At 42.1% G+C, this 14,097-nt stretch overlaps 1 protein-coding gene across 2 annotated transcripts in view; it reads left to right on the forward strand.

The window, feature by feature from the left end:
• Positions 1–14,097, forward strand: part of HYDIN (HYDIN axonemal central pair apparatus protein) — a 2,122,366-nt gene that overhangs the window by 1,877,917 nt on the left and 230,352 nt on the right. For both annotated transcript variants that reach the window (XM_069217473.1, XM_069217472.1), the window contains 2 exons: positions 7,827–7,987; positions 10,965–11,080. In XM_069217473.1, coding sequence (XP_069073574.1) covers positions 7,827–7,987; positions 10,965–11,080 — 277 coding nt within the window. The remainder of the gene's footprint in view (positions 1–7,826; positions 7,988–10,964; positions 11,081–14,097) is intronic.

A 14,097-nucleotide genomic window follows, 5' to 3' on the forward strand; every position in this document is an offset into this window, starting at 1 on the left:
GTGACATTTCCGCTTACCTCAACCATGCAGCCCTTAGTCGCAGAATACCCCCTGCAATGGACTACAGCACCAATTTGGTATTTAGGAGTCTGCGTCAGCTGCGATCTGAGTAAACTTTTGGTGCTAATTACGGCAGACTTACGATGTGACTGGAGGATGGCAGACAGACGTGCGCCCAGTTACTGCTTTCTCTGGTGGGGAGGATTGCACTTGCCAAGAATTTTGTGCTCCACAAATTCCTCTATTTATTCATAAACCTTCCGCTCTCGCTCAAGGCTGCCTTCCGTCACAACCTCTGGTTTAACCTCGTTGCCCTGGTGTGGGTGGGCAGACAGCACTGGGTCAAATGGGAAGTCCTCACTCTCCACTTTGAACTGGGTGGCTACGTGCCCCGAATATGGACCTATACTTTTTTTGCGCTCGGGCACAGTTTGCCCACTACTGGCCTCATCCTACCCTATTTCAGCCACATACTGCTCCCAAGCATGATAGTGTTGCAACCTGTCCTCTCAGCACTGGTTTATACCTCCTTTTGAAACAGCGCCAAACTGAGGTTGACACTGCAGCATGTACTATTTGGGCGTGGGAGAGTCTGCTACAGTGTGCATATCTGGAACACCTGTACGACCCGTCCGTGGCCTTGCTGGAAACCCATCCTTTCCTGAGTTGCCTGACCTGGGGGCCTGCTGTCATTTGAAATGGCTGCAGCTTCACACATTTGGGGCTCTCTGCACAGAAGGCCACTTCCACTCACATCATCATCATTTGGGCATCCCGTCCCATACCCCTTTGGATGTACTGTCTTACCACCAGCTATGTGCTGCTGCCAGAATTATGAACAGCACTTTCTCTGCAGCACCACCAACATTTCACACCTTAGAAATGATACTCACTAGTCCCTCTCCTCATAAACGTATTACTTGATCATACGCAATTATACAGGAGAAGGCCCCCATTTGTGCCCCTGCAGCTCGTTCTATGTGGTCTGCAGAACTGGAGGTCTCCATCAGCAAGGAGCAGGGGTGCTACTAATGCACCCAGTCCACTTCCCTCTCACCTAACTATAGGCTCAATTTAATACATTTAAGATAGCTGCATAAAGTTTACCGTAAACCTGTATAGATGTGTAGAACGAGCTTGGCGGAGAATGCATACTGTCTGCGCTGTGGCGCACTTGCCGCTACCTTACTGCACTTGGCCTGGAAATGTCTTGCGGTCGCTGACTTCTGACCAGAGGTCTTTGCCACTACTGAGAGGCTTACTGAGTTTGTGCCCTGATCGCTCTGCTCAGCTATGTTAAGGACTTAGCACCCTCCATCTGCAGAATCACCAATGTTCTCCTCCTGTTGGCTAAATGCAGGGTTGCTATTAAATGGGGTAGATGTGTCCCACCCATACACAACCACTAATTGCTGGATGCAGCCTACTGTTAAGAACATTTGGAGTATTACTGGGAGTTAATGCCTGTGAGTTTGAGGCAGAGAGACAATAGGGGCCCGCTGGTGACCTTCTGTTGGTGATGAGAGGGTGCGAGCCCTTGCCACAAAGACAGTCTGGCCCTCATGCAGATGACTGTTCACCTACATACCAAGAGGTCCACGATAATGACTAGTAATGTCCCATTGCTTTCTGTTACTGTTATATTCATATATAGTTTACCGCAGTCTACTAGGATGAGTGATCTTGCCTGTGCACTTGACTTTGCGCTGTCATTTGCTATACTCTCTGCTGCAATTGCTTGAAACAACCCGGTTTGTTTTCAATATACTTTATTATTTGCCCTCAGAATTACTTTTGCTTAAGTTTCCATTGTGAACTGCTATACTTAAATTCATTAACATGATAAATAAAAATATAGATCACAGTCGAGAGGAAGGTCCCGAGATCGTTATGGAGCCAGTCCATCTACTTCTTGTCACAGTCAAAGTTGTGGGGAAATTGAGAAAGGCCCACCACCACAAAGAGCAAAAGGTCGAAGATATCCTCAACTTCACCACGCCTGTCAGTCATCTGAAAAGATGAGGGAGCATTGACATTCAAGGCCTAATTCTGTGTACCTCATATTTGGGTGGCCCGTCCCAGCTGAACCACCTATGGGCCAGGCAGACCGAGGTGGAGCCAGTTCAGCTTGGCCCCTGACCCTCAGCAGCTGCTGCCTTTAGACCCCTTTAGTAAGCCCCCTGTTTGCTGTTGTGGGCAATATACCCAACCTTAACAGTGGGGCAAAGTTTTTATTGGGAGAAGTGTGGCAATGCTGGGTGGTAGGAGTTTTGTGGATCTCTCCAGATTCGTGAAATGTGAAGACAATGTGTGTTTGAGCCAAAGTGGAATTGTGCAGGGCTTTCTGTATAGGGAATCGCAGTGGGATCTACCAGAGTGACACCACCCTTGATTCCCCTGGATGTCCAGTTTTTGGAAACATCTGGGATTCCTCTTTGTGGTGGCCAATCCAGGCCCAATTTTACCCACATAACCAAAATTGATAAATTATGACTGGGAAGGCTTGATGTCTCTACATTGCATTTTGGGGACTACCATGTTACAGGCAGTCCGTTCAGCCACCCATATGACATACCGTTTTTATTGGTGGAAGTAATAGAATGCTGGATGGTAGAAATTGTGTGGATCCTCACAGATGTTTCAAGTGTTTTAAGCCCGTCTCTCAAACCGTCCACTGCATCAAAGCATAGAAAGAAGCATTGAGTTCATGAGGACACAACCTTAACCACTGGTGCTTTTGCAGCACGACTGCTTGATCAGTCCTTTTGGTGTTGGTGGCTCCTATTCCAGTTCCTTCCCAGCGCACAGAGGAATAGGTGGCACCGTCTGCCTTCATCTTCCAGAATGCTGTAGAGGGAAACAAACTGGTGTTTATGATATGCCTTTTAAATTCAGGCCAAGATTGTTTCAGCACTTATGTGCTTTCAGCAGTCCATTTGATCCAGTTTCTTGGTGCAAAACTACTACTTGGTGGCTCCCCCGCCAAAGATGAGGTTGATGGATGTCTTCAATCAAAAAAAGTGAATGTAATGTTTTTAACATAATGTAATCCATTCTGGCAACAGAGACATACTTTATGGCTTTGAGTGCCAAACTAAAGGTTATTGTTGCAGCCTTTCCTGGCTTATTATTCACCTAAAATGTTATACCATCAACCCCAGCTAGTCTTGCAAATTCGAAGCTTCCCAGCCACCTCCTGCCAAGAAACAGAAGGTTCTGTTCAACACTCCATTACTTGGGCTGAGGACAAGAATGTAATTGACAGTGATGTCCACTAGTATCAAAGGGAGATTTTTATAGTCCTCCTGAAAGTGCTATATGCTTTGTCCATTGATAACCTTGCTTCTCTGCTGCAAATTATATTGTTGATTCCCTCGGTGGTCGCCCCAGCTCTCCCACCCAAACCATCTGTTGTATCAAACTCCAAGTTTTGGAAAAGGCTCCGGAAATATGGAAGAAGCTACCTAGATTTAGTTGACAAGAACTGAGTCCCCCCCAGGTTGGAAACACTCACCTTTAATTAGCTGAGGTGATGACATACCCCAGACGAACAAGGCATCAACCTAGCATCGAGGACGAAGTACTAGGGTAAGAACGTCTGATAAGCTTATTCTTGCCAGAAGCCCTCATGCTCATACCCGGTTTTGAGTTAAGCCTAAGACTAAACAGTAATTGTTATGCCAGTTCCTGCTTGAAATCTTCTTGGGGAAAGTACAGATTTTTGCATACTTTCATGTAGAAATCACTCAGCTGAAATGGCTAAAGTCCAAAGGCCTTGTCAAGTTTGGCTCCAAGTCCATCAAGATTGGTCTCTTCTGTGACAGGAAGGCAGCATAGTGGGTATTTTTCCAATACCCCATGCTTCAAGAACACAGGAAATGCATATAATTGTCATAGGGGACAGTACATGATGGTTTTCTTTTAACTTCATGTTGCTTGAAAGCTCAAAAAGTGTTCACCTAACTGCTGACTACTACGGCAGCATTTTTTATGAATCAAAGATATCCACTTTAAATCTTATAAAATTATGTCTGTCTCTCATACAGGCTCCTTTCTGATGCTTCTCTTACCAAGCATAGCCTGGTCCTTTAGACAATTTTCAAAGTTGAGTTTACCATGAACTTATCAAGATCCTCTTATTATATCTCTTAAAATTCACCTCATAAATGCTGCTTTGACCTAGAAAAGTTAAGACCATCTAGGAGATAGTAAATCTGTTAATAGATGGGACAGCAAAAACAACTTGGCAATTCTAGAGGCTTGTGGGAGTTCAAGCATCTGGCTTTTAAATGGTTCCTAATGCCAGGCTGCAAGTGAGCCCTGCACCTCTTAAGCTATCAGAATAATGGCACTAGGTGATGAATGTCTATGGTGATCCTCTGTGGTTAATCCATCTCTTTTGTGTATTCTTTGAGGGGATGGTTCCATGGACCTAACTGGTAAAAGGCTGCCCTTTTTGCCACCTGAGACCACATAGCTTGTAATAACAGATTCTTGTGAGATAGGGTGCTGAGTCCACTGTAGAGCTCTCTCAATGAGCACATTGTAGCACACACCAGTTACTTAAAAACATATACACATGTTGTTGGAATTAAAAGTACTTCAAAAAGCCCTGTTGCCAGTGATTAAGTTTAAAATGGTTAAAATGCAGACAGCACCAATTCCCCTTATACAACCACAATGAATGAGGCACTCAAGTCTTCCACATTTTCCTAACTGATAATAGAAACCTGGAAGTGGAAATTCTCTCAAAAGTCACTAGTGCCCAGTATAGTATATTAAAGGATAGAAAGTCGAGCTGACAACTCCACACACCTCTAAGCCTAAAGAGTTTAAGCATCTGAGGCAGGTAGTTTGTATAATATGTCATGTATGCTTAATGGAACTTAGAAACACTTTGCCAACACAAGTCTTCCTTTCAGTCTAGTGGAAACATCTCAAAGAAAGTAAAGTATTAAATATAGGATTAAATATCTATATGTATTGATGAGACAGGGTAAGATTTTGTAAGTACAAAATAATAAGATCTTAATTGAAACAAATATTAAACTTGGTGAACAAACAGTGATTTCTTTGTCAGTACATGAGAGAGAACTGGTATTGCTGCTAGCCAATGGACAAACTTGACCCCTTATAAATATCCATTATGATTGGTGATTGCCAGGACCAGTTCAGCTGAGGCTGGTTTATTAGTAGTCAAGAGCAAACATTCAGAAATCCAAAACTTGGTAAAATAAAACAATTTGGGGGAATAAACTCATACAAGGTAATGGCCTCCACTCTACGTGATTTTTTTAAACAAAAAAAATGCCATGTATTTTGATTTAGTTACTGGGTTTAGGACATGATTCTAAAGAGACAGTCTGATGGAGTCTCCACAATTTAAACATTGGCTCAGCTGTAATTTTAATGTGGATCTCTGAGAAAATGCCCCTTTTTGTTTGGTCACCCCCAGTTTTTTAAACTCTTCACTCTAAGGGCAGTGCTGTCCAGTGCCTAGTGTGTGTGCTGTGACACCTAAAACATGTAAAAATTTGCTAATCCCTGATTGGCATAGTTAACACTTGCCAGTCCTTAGTATACGGTGTAAAAACTACATGCATAGCATTGAAAGTTAAATGTCACCTATAGACTGTGGTGCTGTGCATTCTATTAGTGTAAGAAGCAAACATAGCTTGACTGCTGCATTTTAAACCTGCAGTCCAGTCTGTCCATATTACCCATCTGACAGTGGAAAAACTCAATTTTTAATATGCATAAGTCGCCGCTATGTAGGCCTTGTAGCCCACAAGGTAGGATGTCTAGTATTTAAGTGTAGAAAATGTAGAATTTAATGTGAGCATGTCCCTACAGCTGTAAGCCCCCAGAATCTATTTTCACTATGGAAGGCTCTGGCTGTCCTAAGAGGAAAACTAGAAAGATTAATATATTTCTATCTGAAACAAGCCGGATACATTTTTGAACAGTAGTTCTAATATGTATTAAAAATCAAACAGTCAAAAAAAACAGTCAAAGTAGATTTTTAATACATATTTAGGTAAAGTAACTTTTAGAAAGTTACTTTTTTCCTGTCTGAAGCTCCTCCAAGTTATTACCATCCACTAGCTAGTAAGTTCTACAAAAGTGGCACCTCCCCCACAGTTCAGTAAAACACTTTCTGGAGCTGCAGATGAAAAGAAGAGGACTGAACCTGCTGCCTGAAATGTGTGAGGAGACCTAACGGACTTGCTCCCTCTTGACCCCAGGTTTAACAAGTAGACCCCTAAAATCAGTTGGCTGACCTCTTGTGTGGCCACAAGGACATCAATTGCTGCAAGAGGCCTTTTTTCTAGAGTGACCAGTTGAAACTTAGAGGCCAGGATCCACTTAGTAGCCTATGCTGGAATGATTCTTGTACCCAAAAGTGCCGTCCCAAAGGTCCTGAGATCTTTGCTGATGTCCTGAACGACCTATTCTGAAATCTTTGGATTAAAAAAAATAATAATGTTGGACAGGCAGACATCCAAAGCACTAAGGCCAACTATCCAAGGAGGTACCTGGTTGGGCAAGAAAATCAGGTTGTTCTCGCTTTGAGCTTTTTGCCCATTGAAAATCCAGTTCAGTGGACCCTCATTGCAAGCCTATCCCACTTTGGTGCGACTTTCCCAGATTCAGCCTGCTGCCTTGCCCCACTGGAGAAATCTGAGCTCCAAAACAAAATGGAGTCTGAAGGTAGAAATCTTGTCTGGTCAAAGGTGTCAAAAGTATCTGGCTGACAAGAAGACTTCCCTAAGCGTGAAATTTCAGTTTTCCCACTCTTAAGCTTTTCTTCACCTGAACCAATGGCTTCAAGGGGACCGCACTCAACTCCTGTTCGGTTTCAAGAGCAGTTCTGAAGATAGATACAGCCTTCTAGCTTGTCACACTGGAAGATTTTGACTTCCACTTCAGAGAATGTCAGAAGATTAAAACTTTCAGGCAAACCTGGTTGGGTATCCAACCCACGCTGCATTACAGTGGGCCTTAACTCAGACCTCGTCCCCCATCATGCAAACAGTACATTCTATTGACAGTTTACTTTTTCTTGGTGTTTTTTCTTTTAAATCTTTAAAAATCAAATATCCTGTTTCCCTTATTGGATTTTTGTTGTTTTAGTGCTGTTTCATTTATTATATTTTACTAAATCGGAGTGAGATTTTTGATTGTATTTTGTTTGTGACATTTTAACTGTTTTGGCACTTCTAAATGCTTTACATATTTTTGTTAAGTTAAGCCCATCAGCTCTATGCCATGGCTAGCAAGGTTTGAGCTCAGGTTTAAATGTTTGAAACCTTTGTCTGGATCTAATTTCTTTATTACTTCTGATGTTCTACCATCCACCCCAATTAATTACTAACTTTCTTACATTTTCCTACTCCTAGTGGTATAAAATGCAAAAATAACACAAATCACCTAGAAGGGTAGTATTGGATTTCTGAAAGAGTAATATTAGTGACATTACAGTATATGGCTCCTCAGGGAAGTAAGTATACCTTATTTGGATGGTCAGTGTTAAACAGCTAATGTAACAAAAGTTACTAAAAGTAATTCAATGTTTTTGAATTCAGGAAAGTACAACTCATCAGAAGACCAATTGTGACAGTTAAATAACATGTTTTGCACTAGACCATTCCTTCATCTTGAAAACTCTTTGAATGAGATTGTTAGAAAGTGTTTCTGTTAATGTTTTGGTGAGAAATAAACAACTCCACAACACTCCTTCTTTGTTCAATTGTAGTAAAACATACATTTGTATATTTACATATGATTAATATGTAGTGTTCTTGTGGTGCTGTTTTCCATGTTAGGTGGTAGAAACAGATCCAGAGCCTGCCCATACAGTCTATGATGGCAGTAGCCGGGAACTAGATCTTCACATCAGTGGAACAATTGATTATGCTCAGTTCACATGCAGAACGGAGAATGTGCAGTTCAAGGACACCCTGCTCTTCCAGACCAGAGTATATGAGTGAGTATCAGTCTCTAATATATTTGCTAGGCATGGTGGGACATCCTCTTACAGACAATTATACAAATAAGAGTGTTTTGGTCTTCCATATCAAAGCATATATAAAACATATGTAGAAGCACAGAGTGTAATGTGCTATTTATTACCATTTCTGATTGTGGGGAGGGGCCATGACTTCCTTGAGGAATTCACGTGAGTAAGGTTTATTATCCCGACACATGGGGATGGTCCACCATCCCACCCTACAGTCTCTCAGCTAGAGCACCTGGCTCCAACTTAGATTTTGCCCACTTCAGCCTTTACTCTGACTATTCTGACAGCTGTCAAATCCACCAACAAATCCCAATAAAGAAGATAGTGTTCAAGGTTTTGTCTCTGGGCCTTTCACAAGGACATTAGCTGTCTCATCCCTCATTCTTCAGCTATTTGACAGGTGTGCAGGTGGACTCATTCATCAAATATCTTATGTGAGTGTTGCTTACAAGAATAGACCGTTGGACTTCTTTTCCACTTTGGGTAAAGTTAATCAGGTTTAACCTATTTGTACCAATAAGGCTCTCTGATGTCACACAATATCTTATTATTTCTCAGCAGATGCATAGGTTGTTCATCAAACTGCCTCTGTTGAATACAACCTTTCTGATAGCCTTTGCATCCAGAGGGAACTTTGGTTACTTACATGGCTTTTTCACCTCAAATCATAATTGAGTCCTTGGTAAATTAGTTTCTGTTGTTTAACATAATTGACAATGATTACTCATGCCCTACAAATTTGAGACACAACTTATGCTTTCCATCTATATTATATTGTAACGCACTCTTAATACATGGTATCATTATTAAAAGGGAAGTATTTACCTGCTACAATTGCATCCTTTATCTTTTATTCCATCTACTTACAGAAAAGGTCACTATCATCCAAGGTCCCTGCAGATTCTTTTAGAACCAAGCTGCCATGCATTGCTTTCTCCAGATGTGTTTCTATCCAAGACATATGTCAGGCTACTACCTAGTCCACTTTGCGTTCATTGTAATTATATATTACACAGTGGCAATCAGCACTGTGTAGTTATAGACCGGAACGGGTCTCCATAGGAAATTGATTTTTTGGTTTGCTAATAACTTTGGTGGCATTTAAGGAATCTCCACAAAAGTTTCCAAAAAAAGGTTCATCCACCTCAATCCTTTCCTGGGAAGTTATGTGGTGATCTTTCAAGCGTGACTGAGAAAAGGGGAGGGTCATAAAAAACATTTTCCCTATACAGGATCTAATAGTAACTTTAGATAGTGCTACAGCCAAATCAGCTGAACAGAATTAGTGTGTGTTTTGTGATGTCATGTAAATCTTTCCAGTAGTTTTTGAAAAATTAAGGTTCAAAATATATAGAGATTTAGTGATGTGGTACTACTGTGAACTCAAAACATGAGGTCTGATTGGCTGGCTGTAACATGAGGAGAATTTTGTGGGTGCCATTTTAGAACATAGTCCCCATGTCCTGAGAACCAAACAAAAATAAGGAATAACGGGGCAGATTAGGTGTACCTAGAAATCCGGGCTCATATAGCAGGGGTCCCAGAGGGACCTCCCCTTCGACCCCCATGTCAAAATAACAATACATTGTTGGGCTGTGCGTCGGGGGGGGGGTGAGGTTGTACACCAAAAGCTGTGGGATATAGGAGAGTTGGGTACATTGCCTGGCTATAGGCACTGGGTTGGCCTAGTTGGGTATTGTAAGAAAATATGACTTTATGTTAAAAGAAAACAAAAAAAAACACTGCAAAACAAAAGGTTACAGTGACATCATAGGTGAAAATGTCACTCAAAACATTACATTTTAAACTCTAATATTGATCATTTATAGTTAACTGACTTAAATATAATTCGTGCCCTCACCATCCACTTCTTAGGACTTCACATATCACATAACTCACAACATGTTCTAGGATATCATTGATAACATTGGTGCGGCATGTTCCGATGCACTACTTTTATCATAACTAGCTTGGATGCGGAACCCCCGACTAGGCCGACAAACACACCAGAGATCTAATAGTACTATCTAGCGCCTAGGATAGAAACTCAGATTGTTGACTCAGTTTTGTTTAGTTTGTGTTTTTTGTGTTTTTACCTTTCTCTTTATTCCTTTTGACTATTGCTTTCCCACAGATGCATCATCATCCCGTGCACTTTGTGTAATGAAACGTCTGCTTACTTTATGCGGAGAATAAACTGTAATGACATTATATGTGCATGAACATTAAATTGCGATCCATGTTATGTAATAGTGCAAACTCAAAGATGTGTTTTTTTTTTTTTTTTTTTTTTTTTTTTTTTTTAACCCTATACTGTTACTTTCATGGTTGGTTGGTTGGTTCCACAAACATGCGTGCTAACGGGGCACAATGTAATCCAACATGTTGTAAAGACACGAATCCCACTAAAGTCTGCTCCTTCTCTGTCAGCCTGAATCACAAGACTCATAGACTCCTTATTAAAAGGCAACCGAAAATAATGCATTCTTTGCAAATGAAGAGAACTGTGATTACTTACTACAACAGATGAGATTCAGTTCTGGTCTGCCCACTGGGAGGAAATAGGACCCACGGATTTGGAATAAAAAATAGTTTACACACCAGCAGTAGTATAGTTAATTAAACTTAACTTTATCATTTCTGCACTTTAAGACTATGTTTTTTTTTTAAATGAAAACTAAGAAGCACGTTTTTCAGTAGCAGAATCTGTGAAGTAATATCATTCAATTAATCCATAACAAATGGTGTTGTTTCAGACTACACTAATCTAATGGCTTTTGCCTCTTCCCTTCTAGTTTGTTGTTGTGGGTAGCAGGGTACTCTTTGAAGAATGTAACACTGCTGAAAATACCGCCAATGCACTTGGCTGCGAAGTCCCTAGTTATTTATCTGCTTTATTTTCTTCAGCCCTATCAATGAACTTAATCTGCACATTTTTCTTTAGGTTTGAATTGGTCAATAGCGGAAATGTGCAGGTGGAATTCTCTTGGCATGTTGTTATGGAGGGCTACCCAAAAGCGGTCAGCTTTGCTGAAGGGCAGTTGCAGTCTAACCCAGAAGGTAAGACACAAGGCTTCAACTCCATTCTTGGTTTACAAAACAGAGCATGTTGTTTATAGAGCTGGCTTTTATTGATGTTTCTGCCATAATATTAAATAAAAACATGAAAAAACATTTGATAGTTTGAAAGGAGAGCATCGCAATTTCATTAATGTGAAGTATCCCAGAGAGAATTAATGGACCTTTTCCGCGCTCTGTTAATGATGGCATACATTATTTTCTGTTACAAGGAAGAGAAATAAAAATGTTTGAGCCTTACAATTAGGTAAAATTCTCCAGTAATTTCAAAATGTCTGGCTAAGTATTTTTCTGAAAATCTTTTTGGGATAAGGAGGGGAAATGGAGTGGAAATGTTTTCCTAAATCAGTTTGCAGAGAACAGAATAATTAAGATCATTCTAATTATTTTGGGGTGTATGGTCAAGGAGCATGAATGCTAGCCTAGATTAGCTGTCCGCTCCCATATCCCAACATTAAAACGTATCTTGGAAACCTTAAGACTCTGCCTCGCTAAAGCAACATGGTGGCAGTGCACATCCCAATCTCAGAAGTCTTAACCTGAGACGGACATCCCAAGGCCCTTGAGCACAGGAGGCTGTCTGCCTGAAAGATCCTACGTGCCCCTTTTTTCTAGTGGTGCGGGCCCCATATGGAGATGCTAGGCAGAGACCTGCATCTGGGATAAACAACTCATCCCCATGAGTCCTATGGCCGCCTGGCGGCTATAGGATAGAAAGATTCTCGTTGTCCTTTTGTCTCAAGGGGCAAGCCTTTGGCCAGCCTTTTGGCCCTCCATAGAAATGCCAAGTGGTGTGACCCGAGTGGCCTGATTTGTGTAACTTGCCGCTAGGGAACTTGCTGCTGGAACATGGGACATAAGCAGTGTCTGCAGCTGTCCCGCCTCAATCTGCACCTGTCCCGGATAACATTTGGAACTCTGGCTCCTAAGGGTGCTGGAAATTATCAGCCTGCCCTGCTCAAACCCTGAGACTTAACTCAAGGGGTGCCAGGACCCAGGCTAAAGTTTGAGCAATGGATCCTCTGCCACGACATACCTGTAAGGTGCCCCATTCCTCCTTGCAGTGTAATCCTTGGACACCCTGTGAACTCCCCTGAGGCTGGGGCCTGAGATTCAGGTAAATTTGAATCCTGCTTGGGACTTGGGCTTCGCGCTTCCCAGCTGTGTGGCGCAACAGACACTCTGGAGGGTTGCCTGGCTTCTCCTCTGTGTTGGACTTTCAGTGGCATTTGGTTCACCTTCATAACTATTACCTGGTTACGTGTTGGGGTTCTGTGAAACCCAGAGGCAAATCTGGTCCAGTGGGAAATTGTCTGAGTAGACTTTCTTGCCACAATCCCAACATGATTAGAGACAAGGCCCACAAAATGACCCAGCAAACCAAAATGGATCAGTATGCATCAGGAGCAAGGGGTGATGCATCAGCAGGTTCCCAGGTTGCTGCAGGGCCTCCTACTGTCTGGGCAGAGCCACAGAAGCCCATATCATGGTTGAAATTGAATGGTCTGGTCATACTCTGAAGATGAAAATAGATGCCATATCTCTTGAGGTCAACCTCTTATGGACACACTTGCAGAAGATCAGTGAGAGATCCCTTCAAATGGAAAAGACAGTGGACGGCTTGAAATCTGAAGTAAAAAATCCAAAGAACACATGTCCGTTCCCTGTCAGAGCTGGCTGGTCTTTTGGACAACTAAGTAGAAAGGGAAGTCACAAAGGTGCAATCTACGGTTTGTGGGATTCCTGGCAGAACGACAGCATCTCAGGAAGTTCCTGGAGGATTGGATTGTGAACATCAGTTTGTCTCAGGGATTTGCAGTGATGTATGCTAGAATGGGTGCAAAGAGCACTGGCAACAACTCCTCCACTTTTGACTGAGCTCAGAGCCATCACTAAGCTACTGAATTATTGAGATAGGGATCACACCATGCAGCATGCCATAGCAGCAACAGAACTGTGAAATGAGGGAGTAGTAGTTAAAATATTCCAAGATTACACTCAGTCCAGCTGCTTTGACGATTCTTTGAGCCATTGACGTGAGAATTCAGGGCTGTATTTCATCCTGGGTAAGAACCCTCAACTCTGTGCCCCCTAACTCTGGCCTGCTTCTCTTGGGCCTCTTCCTGCCTTGTCTTCCAAAGTTAAGAACTTGGGCTTCATTCTGGATGAAAATCTCTTGATGAAGCCACAGGCGGTGAAGGTGATCTCCACTTGCTTTGCTGTACTCAAGTGGCTGAAGAAAATATTTACCCTGTCACCCCAAAAGACAGTAATCCAAGCCTTAATCTTGTCCGGATTGGATTGGCAATATTCTTTATTTAGGCATAGATCAAGCCTCTATTCACTGCCTCCAAACAGTTCCGAACAATGCGGCACAGCTCCTATTCCGCCTCCCATAGCATGCTTCAGTTGCCAGTCTCCTTCAAGAGCTACACTGGATCACGTTCACTAATCAAATTAAATTTAAAGCCTTGTGCTATGTCTTTAAAGCTAGAGCGGCATTTGCCCCTCGCTACATTCAGGAGTTGGTGTTGCCCTATCTGCCGGCTTGCTCATTGAGATCAAGGCATATGGCTTTATTCCCTGTGCCTATGTTTTGTCTGGCCCGGGTGGGCGGGCGTTCCTTCTCAGTTTGGACCCCTATCTCTGGAACTCCTTCTTAGTTGTTTTTAAGAAATTGTTCCAGACTAATTGCCTTCCACAAAAAAACCTGAAGAAGTAGCTATTTTAGAATGGAAATCTGTTGCTTACTTCTTCTTTAGCTTAGCACCGGGAAACCCTATTAAAGTAGCTGTGCGCTTTACAACACCATAAATAATAATGATGATAATCATAATGTTATTCTTCTCAGCAAAATTGCAAGTTGTGCGTGACTGAAAATCACAACTTTTCACTTCTCTTGAGGAGTGTTGGGACTGGCTGGAGCTTGTGAACACAGTAAGGCTCTCTCAGACAGCTGTAGAAGGATGCAGCCACCTGAGGAACTCCTGACCAGAAGA

Source organism: Pleurodeles waltl, chromosome 12 (assembly GCF_031143425.1).
Source record: "Pleurodeles waltl isolate 20211129_DDA chromosome 12, aPleWal1.hap1.20221129, whole genome shotgun sequence".
Classification (NCBI taxonomy): domain Eukaryota; kingdom Metazoa; phylum Chordata; class Amphibia; order Caudata; family Salamandridae; genus Pleurodeles; species Pleurodeles waltl.